Below are 22215 nucleotides of genomic sequence, written 5' to 3'. Positions count from 1 at the left end.
TTAGCCCTGAACAAGTCTCAGCCACACCAAGTCCCCCTCCCTTCCGCCACATTTCACCTGGCCTTTCCCTCGCCGTGTATTGCTGTGCATTTCGGCGAAGCAAAATATGTATTTAGAAGTTATGAGTTTAAGCAACTCTCTAGAAGGGAAACCCTGCAGACACTGGGTTCTGGCTACTCATATGTCTGGAGAAATGACATAATGGCTCTCAAGTCAGACCCGAGTTCATTACTTGCTGGGTGAACTTGGCAAATTCTCAACCTACTCCGCGCCCCAGACCCCTCACCTGTAAAATGGGCCTGATGTTTACGTAAGAGGGTTCCCGGGATCGTTCAGTGAAGGGACCTAGCGTGAAGTAAGTGCTCAAGCCGTCACTGCTATTTCTCACCACATCCTCTTCTCACCTGCCCAGGCACATACATGAGTTTTTTGCACGGTTATACACACATGTATATTTTCTTTGTTGAATGACATCATTTTCTGCCCACATTTCAGGGACGAACACAGTCTGCTGTGTACAGGCCATGTCAGATTCTGTTGTGTGCACTCGGATCTTCTGCGGGGACTGGGCGTGTGGGTTGTTTCCAGTTCTCTGCTGTTGAACATGCTGCAGCTGTGAATTCCCGCAGGCTATTCTGATGTGCTCCTAACAGAACGTGATTGTGGGGCTGAGTCTATATCGTGGGGATCCGTGGCTGGGCACATCCACTGTGCCCTACAGCACCCTGTGGGTGTTAGATGACCTGTGCCCTTTGGGTTATCTGCCCATCTGGCCTGAAGCAAAAGCCACTCCCTTGGAATATGGCAAAGCGTTCCTTGATTACAATTTCCCTAGCCCCTCAGCTGAGGAGGAAGCAGCCCAAGTGTTTACCTTCCCATGTTCTCTCTCTTGTAGAAAGTCTGCACGAAATGTGGGATCGAGATCTCCCCTGGCCAGAAGCGGCCCCTGTGGCTGTGTAAGATCTGCAGTGAGCAGAGAGAGGTAGGGTGCCCAGGACGACTGGGTGGGGGTGCTGGGGCCTGGTCTGGGCCCTCCCCATTTGGGGAAGTTCATGTTGTCACTGGGAGGGACTTATCTGGAGGTCGAGGAGGACCTACTGAGCGGTGACCAGGGAGAAGGGTGGGAGGGGTCAGCTGCTGGCTTGCCCATTTTCACAGTGCAGAGGTGGCAGTGGGCCATGGTTCTGTTACGCCTGGGGTCTTTGGTTTCATTGGGAAGCCCCTCATACTCAGTATAGGTCATGTGGCATGGCGGGAGGTCTATAATTATGGCTGCTCCGGGTTGAGTGTTTATTATGAGCCTGCCACTGCGCATAGTTATCTACATGTATGAGTTCATTTCATCCTTTCACAACCCCCTATGTGGGTGCTATTAGTATCCCCTTCTGATGGGGTAGGGGACACTCGGGAGGTTCACTAACTCAGGGGCACCGAGCTGGTTCATGCGGGAGCCAGAAATAAATGTAGCTGTGCTGTGCTGTGATGATGCTACCCCAAAGTCCCTTCCAGTGTTAAGGTTCTATAATCCTACCTCTGACCCCATTTTAGGGGAAGAATTCGAGGTTCAGTGAGGCAGAAACAGGTGGGGTGCTTAAACCAGCATCTCTGTAAGGCCAGGAGCCGCCATCGTGGCCATTCACATGCAGGTTCCCATTGGATTCGGGCAGACAATAAAGAAATGGCGGAGTCAGAGGATGGGGGGCCATCCTATTTATTGGTGTCTCACCAAGACAGGCAAACCACAAAAGAAGACAAGGGAAAAGCAGAAAACCAGCTCTTCCCATGAAGGGCAAGGGATCAGGGAAGCCCCTGCATTTGTGATAGCAGGAACTGTGTGTCCAAGCTCCTGGTCTGTCCCACTTTATAGTGTAGAAAACCAAAATCCCTTAATCCAATATACAAACAAGGAAGTCTCTGATACAAAGTCACTTATCCAAGGCATAATTGGATTCCTCATGAGAGTGCACCACCCAGATCATACAATCAGTCAAGGGTGTGGGGAAAACCTTAGTCCTAAAACCAAACCTTAGGCTACAACGACCTGGCCTGCTTATAGCCTGTCCCCCACACCCAATATAAGTCACAAGCGAGCAAACTTATATATCATGTTTACAAACTTATTTGACCAACATTCCACCCCTTTTGCTCGCTTTACAATCTAAACCACAGGCATCTTCCATGATGGTCACTGTGCAAGGAGTAGGATACATTGCATAAACAGAAATAGTACCAACTACAGCAATAGGATTAACAGATCAAAAACTATGGGCGAAATGAGAGAGCTGTCAGTGGCACCAAGAGAGGCAAATCTTTTCCCTCTGGCAGAATACAGGCCAGAGTTTTATCTGCAGACAGCACCGTAGCTGGCACCAGAGGCCGCCCTGAGCGGGCATACCAAACCTTATTGGCCAATACACCAGCATCTGCTGGTTCTATGTGTAGTAAAATAGGGGAACTCATTATTGGCCATAAAGAAATTACAAAGGTGCCCTTCAAAATGCTGTCCCCTTGAGCACTCAAGGGATAATACACTTCTACCTTAGGTGGCCAGGTGCTGGTTGCCCAAGGAGTTAACTGGAGGTCCACCTCTAACCCCTTTCCCCATGGTGCCAACAAGGCCACCCATCTCAGATGGGGGGCCTGTACAGTCCAGGGCCAAGTCCATTGAAGCCGTTGTCCTTTAAGAAGGGCTGTTGGAGCAGGCAAGAGCACGTTGCCCTGCTGTCCGAAACCTGGCTTGAGTAAAATGTCCTTGGTGCATATCTGCAACTGAATAGGGGCAGCTGTCCAATGCAGGAGGGCCTCTACTGGAGCTGGGCTTCCCCGTCGAGGTCGCTCATTCAAAATCCGAAGTACTGTCCATAAGTGGCGTGTCCATCCAGTAAGAGAGCCGGTGCCCCCCTCCTGTCGCAGTCCCTGCTTTAAGAGTCCATTATAACGCTCAATGATACCAGCAGCCTGGGGGTGGTAGGGAACATGGTACTTCTAGTCCACCCCCAGCTTTTGAGCCCATTGCCTCACCGTTGAACCAGTGAAGTGGGTACCATTGTCACTTTCAAGGACCAGCAGTTGCCCGTATGCAGTCCAGAGCCTGTATGACTGCCCTCTGGTCAGGGTTACGAGCGGGGTAAGCAGCAAGCAGCCCGGTGGCAGTATCTACACAAGTGACTGCATACTGGTACCCTTCTGACTTTGGTAAGGGTCCAATGATGTCTATCTGCAACCGTGTCAGTGGGACATGACCCCTCTGGATCTGTCCAGGTGATACCAGTGGTCTCCGAGGGTGTTCCTTGGAACATACTGCACATTGCTCACAGGCTGCAAGTACCTCTGCATAGGACACAGGCAAGTTCCAAGCCTTAACCGTAGCCCACATAGTTTTCTGTCCTGCATGGAGCAGGCGCCGGTGGAGCCACTGTGCCACATCACCTGCAGGTGCAGTCTCCAACCATCGCACCCTTGCCAACGTATCTGCTTCATCATTCCCAGGATGGGCTAGAGGGGCATGCCTTGTGACATGATATACTGTCACCTGCTTCTGGTGTCCTATTTCCCATAAGTCCTGCCACATGGCCTGACCCCATAATGGACGGTGCATTACCATCCACTGGTTAATGTGCCAAGTAGCAATCCAAAGGGTCAGTCCACGATAGACAGCCCAACTGTCAGTACAGATCACCAGAGGTGAAGGTTCATTATGGGCAACTAGCCAAACAGCTCTTAATTCTGCCCATTGGCTGCTTTGGCCTGTACCCGTGTCCATCCAAATAGTCTCAGTGGCCGGATGGAAGGCGATAGCTGTCCATTTGGCAGGTTGGCCCCTGCTGGAACCATCAGTATACCAGGCATCTTCGGGGATGGGCACCCGCCCCTCCTGGTAGGGACTGACCTCAGGTTCTGCCTCCTGAGCCCCAGTTGCACCTGACTCTAAGGTCGCATAGGTGACTGGACCCAAGACTTCCTGCAGTTCTGCCCTCAATGGGCTGGTGCTAAGAGCACAGCGTTGTTGCAGATAGGCACCCCACTTGGCCAGGGTAGACATTTGGGCCATACCACTGAGTGGTTTAGTTGCCCAATCTCTCACCCATCCAGCAATAGGGTATGTTGTTTTGACTGTAACTGGTGTTTTGGTTGTAATACTCTCAGTTGCCAGGAGGGCAGCATACACAGCTGCCAGCTGCTTCTCTACTAATGAGTAACGAACTTCAGCACCTTTCCACAATTGGGACCAAAATCCAATAGGTTGCCGTAGGTGCTCTGTCCGCTGCCACAAGCCCCATCCAAACCCCTCCAAGGTTACATGAACATCCAGCTCACAGGGCCTGGCAGGATCAAACACATTCAAGGCCTGTGCCACCTTGACAGCTCTCTTAGCAGCTGCAAATGAACCTTGCACCTGCTCAGTCCAATCCCAGCGAACCCCCTTTCGAATAAGGTTGTACAAGGGGCGTAGTAACTGAGCCAAATGCGGTATAAATGCTCGCCAATACCCCAACAAACCTACTGAATCCCTGGTAGCCTGGTTACTACGATTATGGGATATAGGGGTGGATGGCATCATGCTCTCCGGAACAGAGATGGAGAAATTGGCCGCCATTACCACACACTCTTCCTTGAGGCAGCGTCTTCAGAACTGCCATGGCAACACAGGAGACCATACCCTATTAGAATGGGTGATGGCTGCCATTCGTATGGTCTGGCAGAATGCTGGAGAACTGCTGGGGGCAATGAGTCGGTGGCAGTGCTACAGTGAGTTAGTAAAGGTCCTTCGGGAACTAGGTATGAAGAATGCTGTTTTCAACCCTGGGTCTCTAGGGCCAGACGAGGAAGTGTTTACGGCCAAAATGAGGGAATTTGTCCTTGCTAACGCCCCGTCAGCCCTTTTTGGGTCACTTGTGGCTATCTTGGGCCCCTATGTGGGGCAGCCCATCAATGCAGTTACACAGATGGTAGCAGATTTGGGAGAGCTGGAGGCCGCACAAACTTATTTGACCAACAATCTCCTAACCCCAAATCCAGGGCTTTTGTCACTGTACCAGGATCTGAAGTGGGGCCACACCATAGGACGTTGGCAGGCAGCTTCCAGGGAGGGTCATGGGACAGGGAGGGCGGGAACCGAATGAGCCCAGCAGAGGGAACATGGGAACATGCCTCTGCTTTTCCAGATGTGGATTTATTGATTTATTTATTTATTTTTTTTACTTACTTTGTTTGGCACTTGGTATGTGCTTTTAATCTGAGAATCCATAAAATGTCTTCAGTTATGGAAACTTCGCAGCCAGGCTGTCCTGGAGTATTGCTGTCCTGCCATTTTATGTCACCACTTCTGCAAATCCTGTTGGTCACTTTGTAGAGCCTCTCAGTCCATCCCCCATGGCTCCCAGCTGCTCGTGTTTATTTCTTTATTTTTCTGGGTAAACTGTTCAGTACTGTCTTCCAGTTCACTAACCCTTGGGGACTACCTCCCAACTGCTGGTGGTGGTGACCATCTTTCTCAGCATCAGCTTCCCTTAGGTGCTTTGGAGTTTGGGTTTGTGTGCTCATCTTGAATAAGAATCAGTTTCTCCCTCTTTCTCTCCTTGCCCATCACCTGCACCCAGGTCCTGGGTGCCCCAGTGCTGAGCCAGGTGTCTTGGATTATTGATGAGCTGCGTGACCTTGGTGATAATGGGATTATTCTCAGAGTCAATCATCAAAGGGGTGGGGGTGGGGCGGCCTGGCCAGGCCCTGGTTATGTGCGTGCTGCCTCCAGCTCCTCTCAGCATTCATAATCTTAGGGAAGCTCTAGGCTAGAGGTGGGGGGGACTCTCTGCTTTTTTCAGCTTCTTTTCCCAGGTGGGAAATTCCTTTACCAGCCCCCATGTTCAGCTGTGGTCCCCTCCCTTCCATGGTGTTGGGCAGATAAAATGTATTATGCTCACTTTGTTAAAAATGGCGCTGCCCACGTGAGGCCGTCGCCCAGGTGATATTAATGTGTTTTGAGAATCCTTGTAGCCTGGGGCTTGGTTTTGGGATTAAGCCTTTCCCACCCTTTTTTGATGTGGGGTGGTACAATCCAATCATGCCTCAGAGAAGTGACTTTGTATTAGAGACTTCCCTATTTTGTATATTGGATTAAGAGTTTGGATTTCTACACTATAAAATGGGGACGGAGCGGGAGCTTGCTCTCTTGGTTCCTGGGATGATTAGCATGAGAGAGCAGAGGGAGCAGAGCAGAGAGCAGAAAGAGGCCATGTGGCCAGGAGAAGCAGCCAAGATGGCGGAGTGCTGAGTGAGAGGCCAGTTTGTGCAGTTTGACGCTGGAGAAGGAAGGAGATGGGGAACAGAGGTGAATAAGTCTGGTGAGCTAGAAACCTTTGATTCTAGGAAACTCGGATAAGTCAGTAGCTTTGTGAGCACTGAATGTGAGTGGGTGTTGGGCGGATAAAATGTATTATGCTCACTTTGTTAAAGATAACACGAGGAGGCCGTTGCCCAGGTGATATTAATGTGTGTTGGGGTGGGCTAAAGGCAGGCAGAATCCTTGGAGCCTGGGGCTTGGTTTTGGGATTAAGCCTTTCCCACCCGTTTTGATGTAGGGCAGTACAATCCAATCATGCCTCAGAGAAGTGACTTTGTATTAGAGACTTCCCTATTTTGTATATTGGATTAAGAGTTTGGATTTCTACACTATAAAATGGGGACGAAGCGGGAACTTGGTCTCTTGGTTCCTGAGGTTAGCATGAGAGAGCAGAGAGAGTAGAGCCAGCAGCGGAAGGAGGCCACGTGGAGGAGGCCAGGAAAAGCAGCCAAGATGGCGGAGTGCTGAGTGAGATGCCAGTTTGTGTAGAGTTTGTATCTGGGATAAGGAAGGAGATGGGGAACTGAGGAGAATAAGGCTGGTGAGCTAGAAACCTTTGATTCTAGGAAACTCGGATAAGTCAGTGGCTTTGTGAGCACTGAATGTGATTGGGTTTTGGAGCCCAGTGTGTGTTTTTACTTGCCCGCCGGGTGCAAGCTAGGATTAAAGACTATGGCCCACCAGTTTGTGGCTCCGTTGTTTCTTTACCGACTGTCCGAATCCAATGTGAACCTGCATGTGAATGGCCACGATGGAGGCTTCTGGCTTTACAGTGGGTTTTGGAGCCCACTGTGTGTTTTTGCTTGCCCGCCGAGTGCAAGCTAGGATTAAAGACTATGGCCCATCAGCTTTTGGCTCCGTTGTTTCTTTACCGACTGTCCGAATCCAATGCGAACCTGCATGGGCCAGGCGGCTGTGATAGTGGCCGTGGCTTTTGGCTTTACACATGGGACACTTCTAGTGCCCTAGAAGACCAAGCTCCTGGTTTTCTCCTTCTGCTTCAGGACGCAGAGCTCCACAGGTTATGCCCTCAGCTTCTCAAAATAGTAAATATTTGGGTTTCTCATCCATTAAGATACTCATCTTGTGTTTGAACACAGATAAGTTTACTTGTTGTTTCTAGGACATTTTCTTCTGCCACTGCTGTGTTTTGGGAACAGGGCAAGTACTCAACATGTGAACTAACATTCTGTCTTGCCCGGAGGTCCCTGATTTCTCATCCCGAAATGGAGGTGATAATCTCCATTTCTTAGAGATGCTGTAAGAATTCAGGAAGGTTGTTTTTTGTTTTTTTTAATTAATTAATTAATTTATTTATTTTACAGAGTCAGAGAGAGGGATAGACAGGGACAGACAGACAGGAACAGAGAGATGAGAAGCATCAATCATTAGTTTTTCCTTGTGCATTGCAACACCTTAGTTGTTCATTGATTGCTTTCTCATACGTGCCTTGACCGTGGGCCTTCAGCAGACCGAGTAACCCCTTGCTCGAGCCAGCAACCTTGGGCTCAAGCTGGTGAGCTTTTGCTCAAACCAGAGGAGCCCGCGCTTAAGCTGGCAACCTTGGGGTCTCGAACTTGGGTCTTCCGCATCCCAGTCTGACTCTCTATCCACTGCGCCACCTCCCGGTCAGGCAGGAAGGTTGTTAAATATACAAAGGATACATGTCTGGCATGGCATAGGTACTCTGTAAATATTAGAGGCCTCTCTCTCCCCCCTCCCCACTAGAAATGCCCCCTTTCAGCTTGAGGTCCTTCTGGTCCTCAGGGGATCCCATTTAAGATGCAGCTGTCTGTGAGAGAGGAAATTCCTTCAAGCAGTATCTTGGGGGAGACACCTTAGCAGGATGAAATGACAGTCACCGCTGAGCTGTTAGAAGACAGAGATGAAGGAGCTGTCATGGAAAAGAAGATGGGTGAAAGGAAAGACGAATTTAGCAAGCATAATAACTTAGCGGAGGGCTGCAGCCGTAGCTGTCCCTGTCCGTCCCCATCACACGTTACCTCTTACCCTTGATAGTCCTGGGATCCCACATGCAGGACCCACCACCAGCCCGTCCTAATCACTGGAGCTCTGAGGTGCCTAGAAAATCTGAAATAGCTTAGGCTAAATTTTCTTATCTTTCCTAAGGCAAAGAATATCAGGCTGTGAGTAATGCTATCAGTTTGTCCTTGAATTTCTAGAGGCCAGTAAAACTTAGCAAGATGAAGAGTGCTGCATTCTGCCTGACCTGTGGTGGCGCAGTGGATAAAGCGTCAACCTGGAAATGCTGAGGTCGCTGGTTCGAAACCCTGGGCTTGCCTGGTTAAGGCACATATGGGAGTTGATGCTTCCAGCTCCTCCCCCCTGTCTCTCTCTCTCTCTCTCTCTCCTCTCTAAAATGAATAAAATAAAAATTAAAAAAAAAAAAAAAAAAAAAAGAGTCTCTGCAGTGCCAGGCAAACTGTGCACGTGCAGTAGGTGCGGACAGGCTGGAAAAGTGTGTGTGTCTCTGATTCTGGGAGCCCGTGGGTACCGTACCCAGGTGCTGCCTTTTCCTGCCTGCTTTCGGGGAGGGAGAGTGACAGGGTAATTGGTTTCCTAACGCCTCTTTTTACCCATTGGAAAGATAGCTAATCACAACAAAGAGTTAGCTAAATAGAAAGATATAAGGAGCATTTAAAATGTCATTTTAAGTGCTGCATATAGCTGGTTCTAAATCTGTGATAAAAATTAGGAGTTCTGTCCTTCAGGAAAAACCACGTCCTGATGGAAAGAACTTGAATTTTCTGGTGGAGACTCTTAAACCACTCTGTCCAAACACTCTTATCTGTCTTTTGGATGCTTCACTGCCATTATCTGTCTGTACTTTCAAGTATTTCTTTCTGGAGTGAGGTGACTGCTGGTTAAATGTCCCTGGGGCTGTCAGGTTGGCGTGGCTGCCAGTTTTCTGCAGAAGTGCCATGGTTTGTGCTTCAGCGCCTCTGCTCTTTAAGGCCTCCCAGTCTGAGGCGTGTGTTCATTCAGGCACTCGGCACATGTTTATTGGGCATCTTCTATGTGCCAGGCAAAACAACTCTTCTCATGGGAGGGAGACCACAGTTAAGTAAAATACCCACTTTTCCACAGATGGTGATAAACTGCTCAGGGTAAAGGGGGAAAGGGTGCTGGGGAAATGGGGGTAGCTGTTATTTTGTATGGGGGGTCAAGGAAGCTTTTCCTGATATAATGACATTTTGAGCAGAGCTCTGAAGCACACTATGTCTGTAGGGATGAAAAGCATTCCAAATAGAGGTTATGGTGAGTGCAAAGGCCCCGAGGCAGGGGTGTGATTGCTGATTTATTTATTTATTTATTCATTTTAGAGAGGAGAGAGAAAGACAGAGAGAGAGAGAGAGAGAGAGAGAGAGAGAGAGAGAAGAGAGAGACAGGGGGGAGGAGCTGGAAGCATCAACTCCCATATGTGCCTTGACCAGGCAAGCCCAGGGTTTCAGAACCAGTGACCTCAGCATTTCCAGGTTGACACTTTATCCACTGCACCACCACAGGTCAGGCGTGTGATTGCTGATTTTAAGGAATAGCAAGGAGACCAGTGTGACTGGTGTCAGTCAGAGTTCAGAGAGTAGGTCAGAGACATGGCAGGGGGGTCAGATCAGGTTGGTTCTTGTCAACTATTGTAAGGATTTTGGCTTTTATTCTAAGTGAAATGAGGAGCCCTTGAAGGTGTGGAGTGAAGGAGAGACATGACCTGAATCCTCCTCCTCTTTTTAAAGGATGCTCTGGCTGCTGTATTGAGAATAAATTATAGAGTTATAATGTCAGAGTCAGTATCATGATATTCTATCATTCTTACTTAGTATTGCCCCAGATGTTTAAGTTCTTGACTGTTGTGACCCTTAGAAATTTTTATTTTTAAAAATATTATCGGCTCTGGCCAGTTGGCTCAGCAGTAGAGTGTTGGCCTGGCGTGTAGAAGTCCTGGGTTCGATTCCCAGTCAGGGCACACAGGAGAAGTGGCCATTTGCTTCTCCACCCTCCTGCTACTCCTCTCTCTCTGTCTTGCTCTCTCTCTTCTCTCTCTCCTCCCCTCCCACAGCCATGACTCAAATGGTTCGAGCACTTTGGTCCCAGGCACTGAGGATAGCTCCATGGCCTAGCCTCAGGCACTGAAATGGCTCAGTTCTGAGCAACAAAGCAGCAGCTCCAGACAGAGCATCGCCCCCTAGTGGGCTTGCCAGGTGGATCATGGTCAGGGCACATGTGGGAGTCTGTTCCTCTGCTTCCCTGTCTCTCAATAAAAAAATATATGAGGCCTTGGCCAGTGGGCTCAACAGTAGAGTGTTGGCCCGGCACGTAGAAGTCCCAGGTTTGATTTCTGGCCAGAGCACACAGGAGAAGCACCCATCTGCTTCTCCACCCTTCTCCCTCTTCTTCCTCTCTGTCTCTCTCTTCCCTCCCCCAGCCAAGGCTTCTTTGGAGCAAAGTTGGCCTGGGCACTGAGGATGACTCCATGGCCTCCGCCTCAGGCACTAGAATGGCTCTGGCTGCAATGGAGCAATGCCCCAGATGGGCAGAGCATAGCCTCCTGGTGGGCATGCTGGGTAGATCCCGGTCAGGCACATGTGGGAGTCTGTCTGACTGCCTCCCCACTTCTAACTTCAGAAAAATACAAGAAAAACCAAAAAACAAAAAAAATATGGGCCTGACCTGTGGTGGCGCAGTGGATAAAGCGTCGACCTGGGAATGCTGAGATCGCTGGTTCAAAACCCTGGGCTTGCCTGGTCAGGGCACATATGGGAGTTGATGCTTCCAGCTTCTCCCCCCTTCCCTCTCTCTGTCTCTCCTCTCTCTCTCTCCCTCTGTCTCTCCCTCTCCTCTCTAAAATGAATAAATTAAAAAAAAGAACTTTAGGGCCTGACCTGTGGTGGTGCAGTGGATAAAGCGTCGACCTGGAACGCTGAGGTCGCCGGTTCAAAACCCTGGGCTTGCCTGGTCAAAGCACATATGGGAGTTGATGCTTCCTGCTCCTCCCTCCCCCTTCTCTCTCTCTCTCTCTCTCTCTCTTTCTCTCTCTCACTCTCACTCTCTCTCCTCTCTAAAAATTAGTAAAATAAAAATTTAAAAAAAAAAAAAGAACTTTAAAAAAATATATGTATATACATATACATTTTACTCCTCTGGTTATGAAATTAACATGGATCACTGACATTTATAATGCATTAAAAAATAAAGTAATACAGCCTGACCTGTGGTGGCGCAGTGGATAAAGCGTCGACCTGGAAATGCTGAGGTCGCCGGTTCAAAACCCTGGCTTGCCTGGTCAAGGCACATATGGGAGTTGATGCTTCCAGCTCCTCCCCCCTGTCTCTCTCTCCTCTCTGTCTCTCTCTCTCCTCTCTAAAATGAATAAATAAAAGTAAAAAATAAAATAAAAAAAGAACTTAAAAAAAAAATAAAGTAATACACACCCAAAATATCAATAATCTTACCATTTGTCACTGCTAACATTTTGGCATATTTACTTCTGATTGTGAGGTTTTTTTTCTTATATTTTTGAACTCATGTATTAAAATGAACATATAAGTAGTTCTTAGTATAATCAAGAACTCTTTGTAAACATTCTGTTATATGGAGATTCTGCTAATTTAATAACACATTAAGTATTTTCTTCCTTTTATTAATAACTGTGCATAGCTTCTTTTTTTGTGACAGAGACAGAGAGAGACTGTGAGAGGGACAGACAGACAGGAAGGGAAAGAGATGAGAAGCATCAATTCTTCATTGTGGCTCCTTAGTCTTCTTAGTTTTTCATTGATTGCTTTCTCATATATACCTTGACCAGGGGGCTGCAGCAGTGCTAGTGACTCCTTACTCAAGCCAGTGACCTTGGGCTTCAAGCCAGCGACCTTTGGGCTCAAGCCAGTGACCAAGAGATTATGTCTATGATCCCACGCTCAAGCCAGTGACCCCGCACTCAAGCTGGAGAGCCCACACTCAAGCTAGATGAGCCCGTGCTCAAGCTGGCAATGTTGGGGTTTCGAACCTGGGTCCTCTGTGTCCCAGTCCGAGCTCTATCCACTGTACTACTGCCAGGTGAGGCTTGCATTACTGTTAATTTATCTCATAATTAGTTGGTATGTGATTTTAATCATTTTCCTTTTTGTTTTTTAGCAAGAGAGAGAAAGACAGGAAGGGGTAGAAATGAGGAGCATCAACTCAAAGTTGCATCATCTTTAGTTGTTCATTGATTGCTTCTAGTATGTGCCTTGACAATGGGGCTCAAGCTGAGCCATGACCCCTTGCTCAAGCCAGTAACCTTTGGGCTCAAACTAGTCACGATGGGATCATGTGGATGATTCCACGCTCAAGCTGGCAAGTCTGTGCTCAAGCCAGTGACCATAGGATTTCAAACCTGGAACCTCAGTGTCCCAGGCTGACACTCTGTCTACTGTGCTACCAACAGTTAGGCCATTTTAATCTTTTTAAATAAGAGCACCTCAGCCCTGGCTGATAGCTCAGTGGATAGAGCATCAGTCTGGCATATGGACAACCCAGGTTTGATTCCCAGTCAAAGCAACCATCTGGTTCTCACCTCCTCCCTCTCCCCCTTCTCTTCCTCTTCCTTTCGCATGGCCAGTGGCTCAATTGGTTCGAGCATGGCCCTGGGCACTGAGGATAGATCAGTTAGTCTGAGTATGACAACTTCAGGTGCTAAAAATAGCTTGATACTCGAGCATCGGCCTCAGATGGGGTTGCTGGGTAGATACCAGTCAGGGCGCATGCAGAAATCTGCCTCCCTCACTATCTCCCCTCCTCTCACCTAAGAAATTTTTTTTTAAATAAGAGCATGTCGGTGATATTTTCTGAGTCTTTTGCTACATGATAATAGCTGTTGCCTTTACACAAAGAAGATAACTTGATTGATAATACAATTAACCATAATCTTTCCCACTCAGAATTCTGTGGATTTGCCCTTGTTGTCTACCCAACCACATGTGAAAAGAGCCACCATGAAAGAGAGACAGCAAAAGGAACTGTGAGAATTGGTATTCAGGGAACTAGGGATGATAATGAAACTGTGAAAGATATATAAATAAGGTTTTGTTCCTTTTTTTATTTTTTATTTTTCTTAAGTGAGAAGCAGGAAGACAGAGAGACAGACTCCCACATGTGCCCCGACTGGATCCACTTGGCAAGCCCCCTATAGGGTGATGCTCTGCCCATCTGCAGCCATTGCTGCATTGCTCAGCAACTGAGCTATCTAATTTATTTTATTTTATTTATTTATTTTATTTATTAAATGAGAGGCAGGAGGCAGAAAGACAGACTCCTGCATGCACTCCAACCAGATCCACACAGCAAGCTCCCTCTGGGGTAATGCTCTGCCCATCTGTTGCTCTGTTGCTCGGCAACTGAGCTATTTTAGCACCTGAGCTGAGGCCATGGTACTATCCTCAATGCCTAGGGCCAATTTGCTCGAATGAGCCATGGCTGTGGGAGGGGGTATGAAAGAGAGAGATGGGAGAGGGGGAAGGGTGGAAGAGCAGATGGTCACTTCTCCTATGTGCCCTGACTGGGAATCAAACCAGGGACTTCCACATGTTGGGCCAATGTTCTACTGCTGAGCCAACCAGCCAGGGCCACAACTGAGCTATTTTAGCACCTGAGGCAGAGGCCATGGAGCCATCCTCAGCGCCTAGGGCCAACTTGCTCCAACTGAGCCATGGCCGCAGGAGGAGAAGAGAGAGATAGAGAAGGGAGAGGAGGATAGATAGAGAAGCAGATGGTCACTTCTCCTGTGTGCCCTGACCAGAAATCAAACTCAGGACATCTATACACTGGCCGATGCTCTACCACTGAGCCAACCAGCCAGGGCCAATAAGGTTATAAAATTAGTTAAAAGAGATAACAGAAGGAATAGAAACCAAATTCAACAAACAGGACCTTTGAAAAAAGAATGAGAAAATTTGAAAAAGAAACAAATGAACCATTTTCTCTTCTGAAAATGAATGTTGTTAATGAATTTTAAAACTCAGTTGCACTCTACTTCAGTCAATTTTAGAGCAATAAACCTCATCATTGTCATTAACAGCCACAGGTATTTCTTCATCATTTGCTTCTTATTGATGGTGTATTGTGTTTAATTCCTAGTTGGCACTCCCAACAGTCTAGACTCTAGAGTATGTGGTCCCTGATTTCCACTATACCAATGGGGTGTGTGTGTCAGAGACAGAGAGAGAGTCAGAGAGAGGGACAGATAGGGACAGACAGACAGGAAGGGAGAGAGATGAGAAGCATCAATTCTTGGTTGCAGCTCCTTAGTCTCCTTAGTTCATTGATTGCTTCCTCATATGTGCTTTAACTGGGGGTGGGGGTGGGGGGCTACAGCAGACTGAGTGACCCTTTGCTCAAGCCAGTGACCTTAGGCTCAAGCCAGTGACCATGAGTCATGTCTGTGATACCACGCTCAAGCCAGCGACCCCGCACTCAAGCTGGTGAGCCTTGCTCAAGCTAGATGAGCCCACACTCAAGCTGGTGACCTCGGGGTTTCAAACCTGGGTCCTCTGCGTCCCAGTCTGATGCTCTATTCACTGCGCCACCACCTGGTCAGGCATGAATATGATGTTTTTTGTGACCACACCAAACTGCTCTTTACCTGATTAGCTGCTTGCCTTTTTCCAACTTGCCACTTATATGTAAGCATTCATTTCCCTAACTGCACGCCCCACCTCTTCTCCATTCCTTCTGTGAACAGGTGCCATCTTTAGTCACTTTCCTGGTTTCCTTGCTGGTAAATTTATAAACTCGGAGATGTGTTCAAGATTTAAAGAAATGAAACAGGGAATAAAACCATACTCAGTGGATTGGTTACATAGCACATGGCAGGAGCACCTGAAGAGCCCAAGATGGACCTGGGAACCAGACAACAGTTCCGAGGGTGCAGCATAGGTGACAATTAAGTGAAGGCCCTTGATGTCAAAGTTAAGAGAAAGAGAAGACAGGGTAACAGGGTCTCATGCACAACATCAAGTTGCTTTCAGGGCAAGAACAGAGACATGGGGAGAAGTCAGAAGCCAGACTTAGTGCTTTGATTCCCCCTTAATACAGTACACATACACACACACACACACACACACACACACACACAGGGTGGGGCAAAAGTAGGTTTACAGTTGTGAGTACATGAAACACAGAGGATTTATTTTTGTATTTTTTATTATTTTCCATATGAACAACTGTAAATCTACTTATATATATATATATTAGAATTTTTATCTAAATATAGTCTAGATCATGTCTATTGATTTTTGTGTAGAACAAACGTATTTGGAACTTTGATTCAGGAAAGCTTTTCAGTTATAATTTTGCTTATTAATTTGTTCCCAACCTTTCTCATTTCTTCTCTCGGGAGCATTTTTAATTTGAAGATTGCATTTCCACTCTGTCTTCTGTGTTCATCGTCTTCTACACAGTCAGTTTCAGCTCCTTTAATTTCTCCCTCTATTCTGAAAAATCTTAAAGCTTTTATTTCACATTACTGATTCCATTTGTTATTATTATTATTATTATTATTATTTTGCCTGAGTGGGGTGGTTTCCTGTGTTTTGTCCTGTGCACGTGCATTAACATGTCTTTCGATGCCGCAAGCTCCCCAGAACCAGGGTTCAACAGAGGCAGCACCCACACCTTCCGTAGCCCCTTCCTTTGCCCGGGGCTTTCCCTGTGATGCTCCGCTTCATGGGGAGGCACCTGTGACTCTCCGGTGATCTAGCGCCTGGCCGTTGAAACTGGGGAGGACAGGAATCTGCAGCCCTGGCCCATGCTGTCTCCTTGGTTCTCCCTGTTCTCCCTGCTCTCCCACTACTGTGCTTTACCGAAAGGAATATACCCTCCCAGATGCAGCTCCTCATTCCAGCTTCTTCCCACCCCTGCCTGGTTATTTCCTTTATCCTTCTGTGTCCCCAGGAGAGAGACAGGGTCAGAGGAGGAAGGAGAACTGTGCAGCGCCAGGAAGGCTGGCCAGGAAAGGGGCTTGGACCCTGCACCCTGACCCCTGCCAGGCAGGCAAGGCTCAGTTGGGCAGTGACACACTTTCCATCCAGCCCACTTGCTGTGTCAGAGGCCAGGCTGACTGGAGGTGGACGTCAGATCCCTCCTGTGCTGGTGTTAGCCTTGTGTGCCCTTTTGCGAGGTTGGGAAGGATGCATCAGGGGCTTCTAAACATAGGGCATTACAAACCGGAAACTCTTTCACTTGCTGTTTAGCTTTTAATCCCATTCATTAAAAAAAAAAAAAAAAAGGCGTCTCATTCATAGTTATACTGTAATCAGTGGAAAAGTAAATTGGAATCTAGATTCCCCAGGATTCTGGAAGCATTCCTCCCGCCTCTGAAAGGTATCTTGGGAATAGGAAGGCTTCTCTGAGGATGCAGGCATTTCTTGAATGGGGTGAGCTAGAAAGGGGTGAAGGCCAACTGGTAAGGAATTGAAAGCTGATTAAGACAATGAGAGCGCTCTCCTCTGTTCAGCGGTGGCTCAGCCTCCCCGGGTTCACTCGCATCCACATCCGATGTAACCCAGCTGAGGCCAGGCTGCGCCAGTTCTCACTGTGTTTCCTGCAGTGCTTTGCATATAAAAGGTGCTCAGGAAATGTTTGTTGATTGAAAGAGACATTTGCAGGAAAGGAAATCTGGGTTCTTGTTCAGATCACTTTAGAATCCTTTCCCAACAGGGTGCTTTTGCTTTCCCTGAGATCTTTTCACAGATGGCCCTGGCTGGGATCCCACAGCGTCTGCATTCCTGCCTCCTGGCCCCTCTCCTCTGCTTGTTGATCGACTGTAAGAGGAATTTGTGAAGTAGGGAAGTGGCTTCATGTGGAGGTCTTTAAATCATCTCCAACCCGCCCAGCCTGGAGGGGGCCCAGTAGCCCAGTCAGGACCCCGGGGAGGAGTTTGAGTTGGTTGGGCCTGCTGGAGGCCCAGAGAAGCAGGAGCGCCTTTTCTCCCAGCCAGCAGAACCAGTGGGAAGCAGCCGTGTCACCCGAGCCCAGTCCTTGTGGCACCTGCCTCTCCTTTGGGCAGCCTGGGCTCATTGCAGGCTGCCATCTGCTTCCCCACACTGGTTTTCTCCTGGTCCTGCTGTTACTTTCAGTTTGGATTTTTGCTGCAAACAGCTTTGCCAGAAGGCCCCCTCCGGAGGCCCATGAGCACAGGCAGGAGTGAGTGGGTGGGTGGCACTCGGGTGGGCAGGCGGGTGGCTGCCTGAGCTCCTTGCCATCTGTGTCTAGCTCAATCGGGGCTGCTGTTGCAGCATCCCTGGGGGACCCGGATGGTCACACTTCCTCAGTGTGTTGGTCACCTCCCACATACCACAGCTCTGCCAAACTGACCCACTATCAGTGTAGGCTCCTGGCTTCCCACACACATGGAAGAGGCTCCTGGCACAACCAGTCCCCTTTCCTCCCATGATGGGCAAAGCAGTCTCCCACCCCCACCCCTGGCCCTGGTGTGGGGTGTCTACTTGAATCTGTGTTGGGCATTGGAGAAAGAACTTGGCTCTCTGAGAGCTGAGATCCAAGTGGGAACTGACTTTCTCACTCCTGTGCTCCAGTCGGCTGAGCCAACTGTCCTACCCATGCAAAGCAAAAGGATCTAGTCTGGCACTGAGTAGTAGACATTAACTGAGTACCTACTATGGGCCAGGCAGTGAATATCTGGCTTCACCCTCACAGGAGTCCAGTGAGGTACTCCATATTGCCCCATGTGACAGATGGGGAAACTGAGGCTTCAAGAAAGATCACTTGCCCAAAGAAACCAGGTAATAATTGAGGAGCCAAAGGTTGAAGTTAGGTGTGTTTGCCTCCAAAACTTCTTCTAACAACTCTCGTTCTATTCATTCATTCATTTATATAATAGCCATTGAGTAGTTTCGATATGCTGTGCACTGTTTTAGGCCCTTGGAAAACTGCTATGAACAAAACAGCCAAATAACTTCGCTTTGAGTTTACATTCTAGCAGGGACTGGGGAAGGAGAAAGGGAGCAGACAATGAATATAAGTGAACGAATAGATGAATGGTGTATACAATACCTTAGGTGCTAGATGGGAAGAAGAAAGAGTAGACCAAGGCAAAGGGATCGGGAGTGTTGGGTACAGTCAGGTGGGGAGGGAGGCTGCAGTGTTAAAGGTAAACTGGCTACTGCCTGACCTGTGGTGGCGCAGTGGATAAAGTATTGACCTGGAAATGCTGAGGTCGCCGGTTCGAAACCCTGGGCTTGCCTGGTCAAGGCACATATGGGAGTTGATGCTTCCAGCTCCTCCCCCTCTTCTCTCTCTCTCTCTCTCTCTCTCTCTCTCTCTCTCTCTCTGTCTCTCCCTCTCCTCTCTAAAATGAATAAAGAAAAAAAAAGATTAAAAAAAGGTATTTTAAAAGTAAACCGGCTACCATGTCACACCCATGAGGATAGCTCACATGTAAAAAGCAGAAAATAACAAGTGTTGGCAAGGATGTGGAGGAATTTGAACCCTTGTGCATTGCTGATGGGAATGTAAAATAGCACAGCCACCATGGAAAACAGCCTGGCAGTTCCTCAAAAAAGGAATGATCTAGCAATTCTGCTTCTAGGTCAGTACCCTAAGGAAGCGCAAACAGGGACCGAAACAGATATTTGCACAACCATGGTCGTTGCAGCATTAGTCACGAGAGCCGAAAGGTGGAAGTGACCCAAGCATCTACTGTTGGGTGACTGGATAAACAAAATGTAATATGTACCTATCATTCGTGTTCCTCAGCCTTTGAAAGGAAGGAAATTCTGGCATGGACTACAATATGAAAGGACCTTGAGGACACAGTGCTAAGTGAAACAAGCCAGTCACAAAAGGACAAATACTGTACGATTCCCCTTACACGAGGTCCCTAGACCAGTTGTGTTCGTAGAGACGGAAAGTCGAGTGGTGGTTGCCGGGGCTGGCACGGGAGAATGAGCAGTCACTGTGTAACTGTTTCCGTTTGGGAAGATGGAAACGGTTTGGAGATGGACGGTGGGGACAGTAGCTCATCAGTGTGGATGGACTTAGTGTCCCTGGACTGCATACTAAAAATGGTCAGAAGGCTAAATTTTGTGTTTTGTATACTTGACCACAATTTTGAAAGGAGGGCGGGTACTGGCCAGGGTGGGTCCCTGTAAGAAGACGAGATATGAGCAAAGGCCTGACGGATGAGGGGCAGGGAGGCTAATCGCTGTCTGGGATGGAGCAGCCCAGGATGGGGGCACACTGTGCTGTTTGGGGTCCTGAGGTGGGAGTGGGGGAGGGCTGGTTGGTCCCAGGAGGCTCTTTGAAGGGAGGGGAGTTGAAGCACCCTCACATGACGCCCCTCTGCCCAGCAGGAGCATGGCCCACAGCTCCGAGTATTTGACTCTGTCGCACCACTGCCCTTCCCCACCCCCCACTCACTCGGCCATCATCCTGGAGCTCAGTGGTCTGGGGAGCTGGGAACCCTATGGTCTGTGTGACTAACCTTGAGAAAACAAGGTGCAGAGTGGCTTTACAGTCCCTGTGGATGCCTCTGTGTGGCAGTGCCCTGACACCACTGCCCTCCTCACCTCCCTCCCTCCCCACCTCCCCTACCTCTCCCACCTCCCCTACTCCCCATTAGACCACCACACCTCTTTTTCCTGCTATGATACCTTCCTGTTCATGCCCCTAGGGAGGAGGGTGGAAATCTAGGGAGAAAGCATCCAAATTTGGTCATCTTTTTGCATTAATTTGAATAAAACTCCTGCTCGTTTCTCAGATGCCCAATGACATTGGCTGGCACCGAGTCGCCCCTGCCCCTAGCCAGCTGTCTCGAAGTTGGAGACTGAGGAGTGGCTCCATCCTTCAGGAAGCATTTAAGCTCCTAGGTGGTGCCCAGACCTAGAAAAACACACAAGCCTTGTGAGTTATTCCCCTAAGGAAATAACTCACAAGGCTTGCCCTATTCTGGTGCTAGAACACCCCTCCATGGTCAACAGGAAGCAGAAGAGAACTGGGATGGGGAGGTGTGAGAAAATGGTCCCCATTTTCCAGCCAAACTGAAGCTCTGGGACCTTAAGTGGCAAGTCCCAGGTGGCACAGCAGAGCTGAGATGTGACCCTAGGCTGTCTGACAGGCTTTTGCCACTGGACCAGCTTCCACCTTCTGATTCCTAACCAGCTAGCAGCCACTATCTTCAGGAAGGAATAAGGCCTCAGCCTTCCTTCTCCTGGATGGCCTGTAGGCTGGAGAAAGGTGGGACAAATAAATGGAGGTGGCCCCTCTGCCTGTCTCCCTTCAGTTGCCAAAGTAGTGCCAACTGTCTGCATGGCTCCTGGGTCCCTGCCCTGCTTCTCCTTGCCCCGATTTTATAAATTGTTGCCTCCCAGACCAGGCTAATGCACCCACAACTGATGCCCAGCCTGGCCCTGTTATCTCGTTGCGTCCCTGAACCTGGCTTTCGGTCCCAGCACCTGGTGGTTTTCCCCTTGACTGGTGAACTTTGCTGCTCCCAACCCTGCCTTGACTTGAGAGTTGTGTCATGGTCACGGGCCAGCTCCTGATACTTCTTATTTGCCAACTAAGTCAGAGAGGCCTGCCCAGTAGGAGTCCCGGCTGGGTCATCACCACATTGCACCTCCTGGCACCTCCTGAACATCATTTGCTGTGCATGACCCGGGTCCTTGCACACCGCTGCTAGTTGCACCCTAGAGAAACTCTCACACATCCTCCCCAAGAAACCTGACCAAGAGGGCATGTGGCAGCAGTTTTTACAATTGCAAAAACTGGCCTGACCTGAGGTAGTGTAGTGGATAAAGCGTGGACCTGGAATGCTGAGGTTGCCAGTTCGAAACCCTGGGCTTGCCTGGTCAAGGCACATATGGGAGTTGATGCTTCCTGCTCCTCCCCCCTTCTCTCTCTCTGTCTCTCTCTCTACTCTCTAAAATGAATAAATTAAAAAAATTTAAAAAAAAACCCAATTGCATAAAACTGGAAACAACCCAAATATCCTTTCATAGCGGATTTGTGGCTATGAAATCACATACAGTGGTGAAAAAGCACTGCAGCTAAACTCATCAAAGGATGAATTAACAATACAATGAACAGCCCTGGCCTGGGGCCCAGTGGATGTCACTAGTTCAATCCTGGGGTCATTGGCTCGATCCCCAAGGGCACTGCCTTGACCCCTGAGGGTGCAAACTCAACCCCTGAGGTCGCTTGGTGCAAGCTCAAGTCAGGGCACATATGAGAAGCAATCAATAGCACAATTAAGTGAAACAATGAGTTGATGCTTCCCTCTCTCTCTCTCACTCACTCTCTTTCATCACCCCATTCCCTCTCTCTCCCTTCTTTTCCCTCTTTTTCTCCCTCTCCTTTCCGCCTCTCTCTCAAAATAAATAAATGAGCACAAGCAAAAAAAAAGCAAATCACCAAAGAATACACAGTGATTCAAAGATATGATGTGAACAGGTAATAATAAATTATTTATTTAGAAATAAACATGTAGCCCTGGCTGGTTGGCTCAGTGGTAGAGCATCAGCCTGGCATGGGAATGTCCTGGTTTTGATTCCCAGTCAGGACACACAGGAAAAGTAACCATCTGCTTCTCCCCCCCTCCCCCCTTCTCTGTCTCTCTCTCCCTCTTCTGCAGCCATGGCTGGATTGGTTCAAGGGCATCAGCCCCAGATGCTGAGGATGGCTCTGTGGAGCCTCTGTCTCAGGTGCTACAAGTAGCTAGATTGCCTAGCAACCAGCAACGGCCCCAGATGGACAGAGGGGGGCTTGCCAGGTGGGGTGCATGTGGGAGTCCGTCTTTCTGTCTCCTCTCACTTAAAAAAAAAGAAATACACATGTAAGTGGTCTTTTATTTTTATTTATTTATT

General features: G+C 48.6%; 1 protein-coding gene across 7 annotated transcripts in view; it reads left to right on the top strand.

The window, feature by feature from the left end:
- RPH3AL (rabphilin 3A like (without C2 domains)) overlaps positions 1–22215 on the top strand; it is a 170722-nt gene that overhangs the window by 101688 nt on the left and 46819 nt on the right. For 6 of the 7 annotated variants that reach the window (XM_066263110.1, XM_066263113.1, XM_066263111.1 and 3 more), the window contains exon 5: positions 896–982. The exons of the other annotated variant lie outside the window; for it this stretch is intronic. In XM_066263110.1, coding sequence (XP_066119207.1) covers positions 896–982 — 87 coding nt within the window. The remainder of the gene's footprint in view (positions 1–895; positions 983–22215) is intronic. 7 annotated transcript variants of the gene reach the window in all.

The sequence above is a fragment of the Saccopteryx bilineata genome, chromosome 2, assembly GCF_036850765.1.
Source record: "Saccopteryx bilineata isolate mSacBil1 chromosome 2, mSacBil1_pri_phased_curated, whole genome shotgun sequence".
Classification (NCBI taxonomy): domain Eukaryota; kingdom Metazoa; phylum Chordata; class Mammalia; order Chiroptera; family Emballonuridae; genus Saccopteryx; species Saccopteryx bilineata.
The sequence above is the reverse complement of the archived record's forward strand: the minus strand, read 5'-3'. Positions and strand labels throughout refer to the sequence as shown.